This window comes from Rana temporaria, chromosome 7 (assembly GCF_905171775.1).
Source record: "Rana temporaria chromosome 7, aRanTem1.1, whole genome shotgun sequence".
NCBI classification, from domain to species: Eukaryota; Metazoa; Chordata; class Amphibia; order Anura; family Ranidae; genus Rana; species Rana temporaria.
The window spans coordinates 59,836,608-59,850,083 of NC_053495.1; the positions used below are offsets into that span (position 1 = coordinate 59,836,608).

Below are 13,476 nucleotides of genomic sequence, written 5' to 3' on the forward strand. Positions count from 1 at the left end.
GATTGGGTTAGACAGATCATGTTGAAGGGGCCTAAGGCTACTTTTTACACTGATGGTCTGCGGTCTACCCACATTGTGGGTGCAGCGCAGTGCACCTGTGGCTTTCCTATGGGTTAGCTGTACTTTGAGATAGAATTCTATTTTATCCTGCAGGTGTGGTGCACTTTGAGAGCTCACCACACCCACACTTAACCAGAAGTCTATGGCTCAGTACAGGTAACCTGTGGATCAGTTTAAAAGCAGCCCAGTAACCACTGCAGAACAGATAAGTCAATATATACACTGTGATTTTAGTAATAAATTTGCTTTCCCAGGCAGGTATCACTCTGCTTATGACAAGAGCTGGTGCTATACAGGAAGCAATGGCTTATGCGGGCTCTGGTTTGCAGTCGCTTGCTTTCTCTACCGCTGGCTTTATTCACAACACTGAAGCTCTGGCATGGTGGGTAGACAACCTGAAATCTGGGCTTGACAACCCGCCATCCCAGAGCAGGAGGTCGCGGGCCACATCTGAAGGCTCTGCGGGCCACTGGTTGGGCACCTCTGGTCTAGGTACAGGTTGGGGACAGGGGCATGACCTAGCTGTATTTTCCTATTTGAAGTATCACCATCACTTGTCATCCTCTATATGGGCTGGTGGGAGGAGGTCAACATTCGTGTGTGAACAACCTATTAGGTTAGGTTAGTCACTTTATAGACAAACTTTTAATTATCTGGAGTGGCTCAGAGGAAGATTTGCAACAATGTTTATGTTAGATCAGTGAGAATTATCTTTACGTGCAATTGGAACAAACATACCATACATTTTTTGGATCTTACTTTAATAAGTAATATGTTGAGGTGTGTCCATACCTTAATCTTTTGTAAACCGACTGCCGATAAAGTAATTCTATTCTAGGGGCCACTAGTTGCCCTCCGGGTCACATGATCAAAGCTATTCCCACAGAGGAGTTTGAAAGGGCCCTTCAGAATTGCTTCTCTATTGAATAGATTGTGGGAGAGGCTGAAGTAATACTTTGTGCTCAACAGATTGAGGATATCCCAGTTGGTTGATAAGGAAGGGGAAGTGAGGAGCTATGGTAAGGGACAGCAAGGCATTAATCCAGGTAAAAATGTAATGATAAAAAATAATTAACCTAAATATAACAGGTGCGATCACTTTTGTCACTACATATTCTAAAAGAATAGAATGAAGCGATATGTTTTATTAAGAAAAATCTCCCCTTTATATTTTCAAAGCTACTAAAGAAAGGATGCAGATTTGTTAGTCGCAGCACTCCAACACCGAGATCCATCTTGTCACTCTCTCTGTTTAATGATCGGAAGCAGAAAAACAGAAGAAGGACAGGCTGTCGACTTAGGACCCTTTAAGGTGTGGCTCATCTACCTGTAGGCATTGTCAATATCACACCAGAACTTTGTAGGTTTCAGTGTGCCTCAGGTAAAAGAAAACAAAAAAAAAAAAAAAAAAAAAATGTACCATTTTATAAATTGCGGTGCCAAAAATTTTAATTTTCTGTTCATACAATATGCCATCTTCGCACTAGGACTGGTGAGCACTACTGCAGTAGTCAGGGTACATCTTTGTCAAAAATTTCTAATGTGTATGTATGTGTGTGTGTGTGTGTGTTATTGTGTTATATATATATATATAATATCTGTGCATTCCAGCTAAGACACTCATTTGGCTTCCTGTTAAGCCTTGTGCACACGATCAGTCCACCTGATGAAAACAGTCTGAAGGACAGTTGTCTTAGGTTAACCGATGAAGCTGACTGATGGTTCGTTGCGCCTACACACCATCAGTTAAAAAAAACGATCGTGTCAGAACGCGCTGACGTTAAACACAACGACGTGCTGAAAAAAACGAAGTTCAATGCTTCCAAGCATGCGTCGACTTGATTCTGAGCATGCGCGGGTTTTTAACCGATGGTTTTGCATACTAACGATCGGTTTTGACCTATCGGTTAGCAATCCATCGGTTAAATTTTAAAGCAAGTTTGCTTTTTTTTTTAACCGAAGGTTAAATAACCTATGGCGCCCACACACGATCGGTTTGGACCGATGAAAACGGTCCATCAGACCGTTTTCATCGGTTTAACCAATCGTGTGTATGTGGCCTTAGTCTACATTCACACTGGCGATTTTGTGCAAATTGTAGCGGCAGAAATCTTCTGATTCCTACTTTGGCTCTGAGCAGCCGCTGTCCCCACACTATAATAAACAGGTCACCGACAGCATCAGCTATTCGCGGCTCTCCGCACAGCCAGCAATTACTAGAGATAATCATAAAGTACTTGCATCCGGCACAGATATTTTCTGTGTGAGATTACACAGGTAATTGCTGGCTGTGTGGACAGCCGCAAATACCTGTGGCTGCCGGCAACCTGTCGTCATAGTAAATGGGGCAGGCAGCCACACCTACTCACGCAGAGCTGTGGTAGGATCAGAAGATGCCTATCGCTACAATTTGCACTGAAAAAAAATCACCATTGTGAATGTAGTCTTAGAGAGTGTAATACTTAAATACATTTTATGAAGGGTACATGCAATTTTTTATTTATTTTGCTTGATGCTTTGGGAACTAAATCTAATGTCAGTGGAAAATTTGGGGAAACTGGATGAAAATATCGTTTTTAACTAATCACATGTTTTTATGTTATATCCTGTATAAAAAAAAAAAAAAAAAAAAACAGCTGCAATGCAATTGTTTGGCTGGGGCAACAATAAAGATTTCCTCCAGTTTTTATGCAAACATCTCTGCTCCATTAAAATTATATATTAGTCTCTAATCACTGTTACCTAGATATGAGAAGGCGTAACTAGCAGGTTATCCGTCTAAGAGCGGTGCCAGTTAAAAAAAAAAAAAAAACATTCTCTCCTTGCCTTGGGCACTGTGTGGTTACAGCACAGCTGACTCAAGGGAATATGTCTGCAGACAGCAAGCCACTTGCCAAGCAGTAACTGCATCATTCAGATGTTGTTATTACTTAGGGTCACAATATACTAGAACTCATGTTAGACTTTCATTAGCAGAGCAGGCACTAGAGCTAATGTCAATCACGTTTCTGGTACAAACCTCAAAACAAAAGCAAAAAATAAATAAAAAAATCAAGATGTTCCCTTGAAGCAAGACAAGCATTCATCTCCCTTCAACAAACTTGCAATTAGCTGCATTTCTATATTTACTCCATTTGCTCCATGCACACTGGGCCTTTGGCAGCAAAAAAAAAAAAAAAATTCAAAGAGCATTTTTTGTACATAATTTAGATGCGTTTACGAGAGTATTGCGTTCTTTCTGCCAGAAAGCTCCAATCAGAAATGCAAACGTTGAGCTCATAATATGCCTGCAATCGTCCCAATGTGCATGGACACCTAGGATAACATGGTGCTGCTTAGCCAGGCAAAACGCAAAAATCCTGTAGTAGCAGCGAATTTAGCACAAAGATGTCCATGGATGGTGTGGTATTTAGGGGAGAAGCATGAAAGTAAATTTGTGCTTCGGAGCTGGATAAGTACTAGTTTTTGCAGGCAGGTTTTCTCCGACACAGGAAATGGGAAAGTCTTCCACCATACAGAAAGCATGCCTATTCATTAGCCAAAACGAGAATGCAGAAGGTCTCAGTGGTCAGAATACAAACAAGCAAGAGTTTCTGTACATTAAAAAGGTCGATGGCTAGCCTAAGAGCTTGTAGATGGGCTTTAGGATTTTATGAATGCCATCAGTTTGAGACGTTTCTAGGATCATGCAGAATTGATTGACAGGTGCATTTAACCTGCGGTTGACTGCATTCTGATTTGCTGTTGGCCTGCTTCAAGTGGGTTTTATGTTTCCATAGACTTGTATGGTAATGCAGAAACCTGTCAGACGCATACAAAAGTCCATTACCACAGGAAACAAAAAACACAAAATAAGTTTGCAAACATTACCAACACCATATAAAGTCCCAGCTATACAGTGTCAAAAAAAGTATTATCCTAATGCATTCTATGCATTACAATCTTCAGGTATGCAGCAGCCCCCCTAATAATTACCCGAGCCCCATCTCGATCCAGTAATGTTTACGAGTGCCTCGGCTGTGCCGGACTCTCCCTTCTGATTAGCTGATACACAGCAGCGGTACCATTGGCTGCCGCTGCTGTCAAAGTCAGTTAGCCAATCAGGAGAGAGAGGGAGGGAGTGGGGCTGAACCAAGGCTCCATGTCTGAATGCACACACAAAGCTGCGGCTTAGTTTGGGTGGCCCCATAGCAAGCTGCTTGCTGTGGGGGCACTCGACAGGAGGGAGGGGCTGAGAGAGCCAACGAGGGAGCCAAAAAAAGGAGGATCTGGACTGCTCTGTGCAAAACCATTACACAGAAGAGGTAAGAACATGTTTGTTAATTTTAAAGAAACTTTAAACTTTAACTGGTTTTCTGCAGTAATTTGCCATAAAATGTGATCTGATCTTCATCTAAGTCACAGCAATATACAAACACAATGGGGTTGAATTAGAAAAGGCAAATATATTGTGCACTTCAAGTGCACTTGCTTCAGAGTTTAGTAAATGAGATAAAACTCCCCCTCAGATCTAGAGCAACTGCATTTGCGGTGCACAGTATATTTGCTTTTATTAAATCAACTTCAATGTACAGTGCCTTGCGAAAGTATTCGGCCCCCTTGAACTTTGCGACCTTTTGCCACATTTCAGGCTTCAAACATAAAGATATAAAACTGTAAATTTTTTTTGAAGAATCAACAACAAGTGGGACACAATCATGAAGTGGAACGAAATTTATTGGATATTTAAAACTTTTTTAACAAATAAAAAACTGAAAAATTGGGCGTGCAAAATTATTCAGCCCCTTTACTTTCAGTGCAGCAAACTCTCTCCAGAAGTTCAGTGAGGATCTCTGAATGAGCCAATGTTGACCAAAATGTCTAATGATGATAAATAGAATCCACCTGTGTGTAATCAAGTCTCCGTATAAATGCACCTGCACTGATAGTCTCAGAGGTCAGTTTAAAGTGCAGAGAGCATCATGAAGAACAAGGAACACACCAGGCAGGTCCGAGATACTGTTGGAGAAGTTTAAAGCCGGATTTGGATACAAAAAGATTTCCCAAGCTTTAAACATCCCAAGGAGCACTGTGCAAGCGATAATATTGAAATGGGAGGAGTATCAGACCACTGCAAATCTACGAAGACCTGGCCATCCCTCTAAACTTTCAGCTCATACAAGGAGAAAACTGATCAGAGATGCAGCCAAGAGGCCCATGGTCACTCTGGATGAACTGCAGAGATCTACAGCTGAGGTGGGAGACTCTGTCCATAGGACAACAATCAGTTGTATACTGCACAAATCTGGCCTTTATGGAAGAGTGGCAAGACGAAAGCCATTTCTTAAAGATATCCATAAAAAGTGTCGATTAAAGTTTGCCACAAGCCACCTGGGAGACACACCAAACATGTGGAAGAAGGTGCTCTGGTCAGATGAAACCAAAATCAAACTTTTTGGCAACAATGCAAAACGTTATGTTTGGCGTAAAAGCAACACAGCTCATCACCCTGAACACACCATCCCCACTGTCAAACATGGTGGTGGCAGCATCATGGTTTGGGCCTGCTTTTCTTCAGCAGGGACAGGGAAGATGGTTAAAATTGATGGGAAGATGGATGGAGCCAAATACAGGACCATTCTGGAAGAAAACCTGATGGAGTCTGCAAAAGACCTGAGACTGGGACGGAGATTTGTCTTCCAACAAGACAATGATCCAAAACATAAAGCAAAATCTACAATGGAATGGTTCACAAATAAACATATCCAGGTGTTAGAATGGCCAAGTCAAAGTCCAGACCTGAATCCAATCGAGAATCTGTGGAAAGAACTGAAAACTGATGTTCACAAACGCTCTCCATCCAACCTCACTGAGCTTGAGCTGTTTTGCAAGGAGGAATGGACAAAAATTTCAGTCTCTCGATGTGCAAAACTGATAGAGACATACCCCAAGCGACTTACAGCTGTAATCGCAGCAAAAGGTGGCGCCACAAAGTATTAACTTAAAGCGGGGGTTCACCCTTAGAGGGCACTTTTCCCCCTTAGATTCCTGCTCGTTATTACTAGGGGAATCGGCTATTTATTTTAAAATATGTGCAGTACTTACCCGTTTACGAGACGCATCCTCTCCGTCGCTTCCGGGTATGGGCTTCGGGAATGGGCGTTCCTTCTTGATTGACAGGTTTCCGAGAGGCTTCCGACGGTCGCATCCATCGCGTCACGATTTTCCGAAAGAAGCCGAACGTCTGTGCGCAGGCGCAGTATAGAGCCGCACCGACGTTCGGCTTCTTTCGGCTACGAGTGACGCGATGGATGCGACCATCGGAAGCCTCTCGGAAGAATGTCAATCAAGAAGGAACGCCCGCTCCCGAAGACCCATACCCGGAAGCGACGGAAGAAGATGCAGCTCGAAAACGGGTAAGTACTGCACATATTTTAATATAAATAGCCGACTCCCCTAGACCGAACGAGCAGGAAGCTAAGGGGAGATTTTATTTTTTTTTTTAAATGGGTGAACTCCCGCTTTAAGGGGGCTGAATAATTTTGCACGCCCAATTTTTCAGTTTTTTATTTGTTAAAAAAGTTTGAAATATCCAATAAATTTCGTTCCACTTAATGATTGTGTCCCACTTGTTGATTCTTCAAAAAAAATTTACAGTTTTATATCTTTATGTTTGAAGCATGAAATGTGGCAAAAGGTCGCAAAGTTCAAGGGGGCCGAATACTTTCGCAAGGCACTGTACTTAAGCTGAAAACACACAAACCATTCTAATTTCTTGTATCTTTATTAAAACACACCCATTAAACATTCTCAGCAATGGAAGAAAAAGTAAGTGAAGCCTTTGCGTTAATAGCTAGTGGAACCTCCTTTGGCAGCAATTACTTCAAAACAAGCACATTTAATCGGACCTGCACAACTTGCAGGAGGCATTTCTGACCATTACCCTTTACAAAACGAAACTACTATGTCTCAGAAACATTTGTAGGATGTCTGGCGTGAACAGCTCTCTTGCGCTCATTCCACAACATTGATATGGTTTTATGGTCTGGGCTCTGACTAGGTCACTTCAAAAGGCGCATCTTGTTTTTCTGAAGCCAGCCTCTGGTAGATTTACTTTAATACTTAGGGTCACTGTCCTCCTGTATTACCAAACTTCTACCAAGCTTTATTTGGAGGACAGCCACCCTGACATTATCCTGTAGGATATTTTGGTAAAATTGGGAATTCCTTTTCCTCTCTATGATGGCAAATGGTCGTGGCCCAGGCTCCGAGGCCTGGAGATGCTGTAGAATGACCACTAGAGAGCTACAAATGTTTGTGCTTATAAAAAGTTTCTTTGCACTTAAAAGTGTATGACCGCAAATTTTTCTTGTAGTTCAGCAGACTTAAGCTTCAGTGGATTATTGTCCGAAGGGCGTGAAATTGGTATGCATACACACGGCAGAACATTTTCAGCCAACAAACACGAACGTAGTGACGTACTACGTGTTTTTTCAGCTCTTTCGCACCACCCTTTGGTCAATTTCTGCTAATGTTGTCTTATGGTTAGCATTGATTCTGAGAATGCGCGTTTGTACTTTGGATTTTAGTCAGACGGATTTGTGTACACACGGTCGGATAATCCGACGCATCACATTTGTTGTCAGACACTTTGAGAGCATGCACAGCCAACATTTGTGGTCGGAAATTCCGACATGTGTCCAATGGAGCATACAGACGGTCCAACAAAACTTGTCCGTTGGACAGTTGTTGTCGGAATATCCGTTTGTGTGTACGGGCCTTTAGACCCCTTTCACACTGAAAAATGGCACATGTAAAGAACCTGAAATTTGCCTCTGATGCCTCCCCAGTGTGAAAACCTGAGTGCTTTCACACTGGGGCGGTGTGCTTGCAGGACAAAAAAAAAGTCCTGCAAGCAGTATCTTTGTGGCGGTGTAGGAGCGCTGTATATAGCACTCCTACACCGCCCCTGCCCATTGGAATGAATGGGGCAGCGCTTCGGAAGCGCCGCAACACAGGCACTTTTACCCCCTTCTTGGGGTTAAAAGCACCCCGCTAGTGGCCGAAAAGCGTCAACTTAAACAGCGGTAAAGCCCCACTAGTTTTGGTTTAATTTTACCGCTAACGAACCCGCCACCTCAGTGTGAAAGCAGCCTTAACATCTTGGATTATTCAGTCTGGCAGACTATTCCATCCCAAAGTCTACAGGGGGTGCAGGTGCCACTAACCTGTCCCAAATATCACACTGCTTCAGTGCTTGTTAGGCTATTGGATTGGTTCCACAACCTCTCCTCCAAACACTTGGTCTCGATACAAAAGGCCCTCCTCAGCCTGCAACCTTCAAACCCTCTCATTAATTAAACCCTTGCATTAGGGTCCCCAATACTCCTTCTCCATTACCCAACACTTCAAAGTTTTGCATCTCTCTTCCATGAGACTCTATGAGCCCCCCCATTTGGGAACCTGCCATTTCTTCCTGTCTTAACTCAAGCTAAATTTAGTCTGGGAGAAATCGTCCTATTGCCGCAAAATCCAGATCTTATGCTCAGAGTTCTTACTGCCTCTCCATTCCATCTTTCGCTCGAAAACCCCCTGACTACAATGACTCTCATACCAGCAACTTGCCTTATTCCTACATTCGATTCCACATAGAGCACTTTTCTATAGACCCGACACCTTTGAGACCCTTTTACTCCAAGATTATTTCCCTTTGCACACTTACTAAAAATTTACAATACTATTTTGTCCCGTCAACATCCTGATCTCCCGGACTATGGAAAAATGGACTACAGAATTAGGTACTTCCTACCCTCCAAAAGAATAGAATAAAACTTAGTACAGAAGCCCAGTTTCTATCCATCCAATTTACTCCCTGGTGTCCAATTGTTGTTGGCGATGCTCAACCCATCCAGTGAGAATGTTCTGTATTTGGGGGGCCTGCTCCCATATTAATGGGCTTTAGAATAGGATTTTTAGGATCTACACTAGAGTCACTGATATTGTCAATTATAATCATGTGGTACTTCCTCTGTATGATTTTTGGCTCTATTAGAAAAGCCAAAAAGTGTCCTTATACACTTTCTCACTGCAGCCCCTGCAATTATTTCATGTCATTGGCGGTCAACACAAACACCTACCTTACTGGAACGGGCCAACAAACAAAATCCTATCCTTACCTTGTAGGCTACTCCTTTATCTTTCCTCTCCCTGCCCTCTCCCTTTTTTTCTGCCTTTCTTATTCTATTTTGTCTTTTCCTTGTCCTTTCCTATTTTTCCCTCCACTCTGCCTTTCACTTGAGTCAAAAAACTAATTTCCATTTCGCTATTTATTATTTATTACAGGTACTTATATAGCGCCTTCAATTCACACACCATTCACACCTGAGACCTTGTCACACTAACGAGTCACATGACACCGGAGAGAAGGGCTAATTGGGCCTAATGTGGACATTTTCACTTAGGGGTGTACTCACTTTTGTTGCCAACATTTTAGACATTAATGGCTGTGTGTTGAGTTATTTTGACGAGACAGCAAATTTACACGGTTACATGCTGCTCACTACTTTACATTGTAGCAAAGTGTAATTTCTTCAGTGTTGTCACATCAAAAGATATAAAATATTTACAAGAATGTGAGGTGTGTACTCACTTTGGTGAGATACTGTACATGCATACACACAGTATATTGTACATCCACATCAGTCCCTGCCCTCAAGGAGTTTGCTGTGTCCCTAACTCACATCCATACATACACAACAATTTAGACAGGATCCAATTACCATATGCCAAGTCTCAGTTATTTTGTCCCCGTACTGAGGGGAACCCTCCAAATGAACGGAACTACTAGGAGAAATGTAAACCCGTTTCTCTATTATTCATCAACTGCTGACTTCCATTGTACCTACTCATCCATCTCAAATCGTTTCTTGAACTACATTTGTATTTGCATGTCCTCTAGTATTTTCTGAAAATCTACTAAAAAAAACACTTGATTATACTAAAATGACTGTTTTCCTCAAGGGTACATTTAGACTTAAATTTGAAATGTATGCCCCCCAGGCCCTCTGAATATGTTAAAGTGAAAATAGAGATCCATGGTACCAGGAATGCAGCCAGCATCCTCTTCCATTTAGTGCATACACCCTGCAGACCCTTAGGCTATAATGGATTTGCTTTAAAAGCAGTAGTTTTCAAATTATGCATATGGGGCCTTAACTGCAACCAAAGGTCCACATTAAGGTTCCTTTCACACAAGAGGTCCGATTGGGTCCCTCTGTCCGATTTTTAGCCCTAACCCAATAGGACCCTCAATTCTCCTGTAAGGAGCACCAGATGTAAACAGACTTATGTGCGTTTACACCCGGCTACCTCCAGGTCGCAATATGCAGCACACACTAATTTTGGTAGAATAATTATGTGGAATGTGTTTCTTGCTATAGAATTTTATTTTTAATCAAGTTGTTATGGGTAAAGTTCCACTTTAATGCATTCCCTGTTTAGATAGTAATATCTACCCCCTCACCCCCTTCAATTGATCTAGCGCTTTGCCTCCCGGCAGTTGCTCTTTCCTCTCAATTCCTGGCACATAGGCATGTCCCCATAGCAAGCGGCTTGCTATGGGGACACACTCAGAAGAGGAGAAGGCAGGAGCACTGGCAGGGGACCAGAAGAGGAGGTTCAGTAGGTATGTCATGTTTATTATTTAAAAAAAAAATAATTAACTTTACAATTACTTTAAGGAACTAAACAAGAATTTAAAATGCTATAGGATTCAGAAATCCTGGAGCTCTCTGCATGTGACAATGAAGAAACTCATGCACTTTGTATGCTTGATGTTTAGAATAGAATCAGGAGCACAGTTCATACATACATGACCTTATTTAAGAAGAAAAACAATAAAAAAGCAAAACATGTCAAATGTACAGTAACTCGTAAAAAGCAATCAGGCTTAAATCCCAAATAAACACTCTTACATTTTTACTGTCATTATGGTTCCCCCCCCCCCCCATCTGTCAAGTGCTGCAGGAAGAGTTAAAAAAAAAAAAAACACAGTGCTGCCGGTGACTTGTCGGTATGGTTCCTCTATCGAGATGGTTCCTGTAAGGACTGCGCAGGCGCAATCCTTGCCGACGGAAATCTCCGAACCTCGGCCGGCATCCAGGCTCATTCCTTAACATCCCCGTGAATTGGAGGATGTTAAAAAGAGAGCCAGGAGGCCGAGCGAAGCGAGGACGTGAGGCCGACTGGCCACTTACCTCAAATTCCACGTCGCCCTGGAGGTTCGGTGACTTCTGTCGGCAAGGATTGCGCCTGCGCAGTCCTTACAGGAACTATCTCGATAGCCAGAACCATATCGTCAGATCACCTGCATATAGCAAAGTTATAGAAGCCCAACTACCTATGGCTAGTTTATACTAGCATTGCTCTTTAAAGAGTTATCCACATTCAGATTACTCTTCAGAGAGCATTTGACAGATGGTGAGGAGGAATTGTAATACTTTCTCACAACCTGTTTTAACCCCTTAAATCCCATAGTTGCCGTGCACCCCTATTCAGTTGAATGGGTCACATTAAGTGAGCAGTACTGCAATGTGGATTTTTTTTCCGCACCGCAATGCAAAGCATCACAGCATATGTACTACCTCCTCCACTGCCTTTCTGGCATAAGTTGCGTCATAGCCACACATTTTTACTACCCCTCAAACACAAGTGTAAATGAGGCTCAACATAACCCCCTAAACACTGCTCTTAACAGTTCTGCTGAGGGTACAAGAGGGATGTTATTTAGAGCAGTGTTCAGTTGCGTATGTGGGACCCAAGGAGAGCTGGGTGTGTGACAGCAGTCTGACTCCACTATGTGCTGGCAGTACAGGTTTTTTTTTTAACCCTTGCTACTGCACTTAGCTGATAAAAATACATAAACAAAAGGCATACTGTATTTATTACTGTCAAGACAATACAGTAATAAATTAGGAGGGTTTCACTGGGTTTTACTCTAACTTTAGTAAACTGAACTGCGAATGTTTGCCATTTGCTGCAAATCATTGGTACTCCTTTTACTACTGTCCTGTTTTAACCAATTAATGTACAAAAATCTTCAGTCTGAATAACATAATAATAAACGAATGTTTCACACAAAAATAAAAATAAATACTACATCTTACTGTCTGGTGGTTTGAGGATCTTTTTGTTCTGCTCAGTCCACCCAATGGAATGAAGGTCAGAGGTTACAATGTCGCACCAAAAGTCTGCAGAGCGATCTTCCCCGCAGCCATCATATCGGAGAAGCAGAAGTTTGCCACAAGTGGTGATGATAGTAGCAACCCAGTAAGACTGCGGTTCTGTTCCAAGAGGCACCTCTAATTTCATTCCTGGGGACAAACCAGTCTCCACTGAAGTGTCCACCTGTGCAGTTCAAAGAGAGGAAAATGACTAATATCAATACTATAAAAATGATTGTAATGCAACCACAGCAGCTGCAGAGACTAAATGAATGGCCACAATATACATCTCTCTCAACAATGCAATTTAACAAAGAGCCTCAACAGAGGTACTCGCCATAATAATGTCCTATATATATATATTTTCAGTAGGTGTATAATTCTGTATAGTTGCTTATTCACTGTCATGAACACATTTCAAACATTTGGCATATCTTAATTTTCACAAGCATTTCTCACAAATTTGTAAATAGTTCACCATCTATGGCAGACAGTGCAAGCAACAAGCTGCAAAAACAGTTAAGGACAAGCCACATGAAATGTAAATTGTATTCTAGGGTGTATGTAGCCAGAGCTGAAAAAGGTTACTCACTGGAGCACCCATTTTTAGTGGATGAATTGCTACAGGACCGAGTCATTATATTACAAATCAAAATACAAGTTTTGAAACATCAACGTGTGTTGATGAGGTTTCATACAGGAAAAAAAAGTAAATCTGTGTGATTATGAGATATGTATAGTATAAATTGAATGTCGTGACTATGTTTTGACAACCTAATGTGCCCTTTAAGCACTGCCCACTTTGTTCCTAAAGCACCTATGTGCTTTATAATCAAAATTGCAGTTCCCTGAAAAGAAAAGGTGGTATACGTACCTCTCTGGTTACCTCTCTGGTTACCCATACCTCTGTGTTACACCACGTGCCTCTGCTAGTCACTGCCGGGTGGATTATGCAAGTCATCATTAACCCGGAAGGATTTTACAGTGCTTAACGTTATTGGTCTATGTTTGAGAATTAGAGTCCAGTTTATCATGTGACTGGTTCTCTTCCAATTAAGGACCTTATTATTGAAATCTTGATTGATTGGCTAGTTTTTGGTTCTTGGCTAGTTTTTGGTTCTTGGCTTTGTATGTTTTCTATAAATATATGTGCAAAATGGGGGAGCAGGTAGATGCTCCAGTAGAAGTCCTAGTAGGATAAAACACGTAGGACCAG

At 41.9% G+C, this 13,476-nt stretch overlaps 1 protein-coding gene across 1 annotated transcript in view; it reads right to left on the bottom strand.

Annotated features, from left to right (window-relative positions):
* The window catches only part of SFMBT1 (Scm like with four mbt domains 1), a 144,261-nt gene that overhangs the window by 84,755 nt on the left and 46,030 nt on the right, over positions 1 to 13,476 (bottom strand). Inside the window, exon 5 of the mRNA XM_040359451.1 lies at positions 12,204 to 12,444. Within this exon, the coding sequence (XP_040215385.1) occupies positions 12,204 to 12,444 (241 nt within the window). The remainder of the gene's footprint in view (positions 1 to 12,203; positions 12,445 to 13,476) is intronic.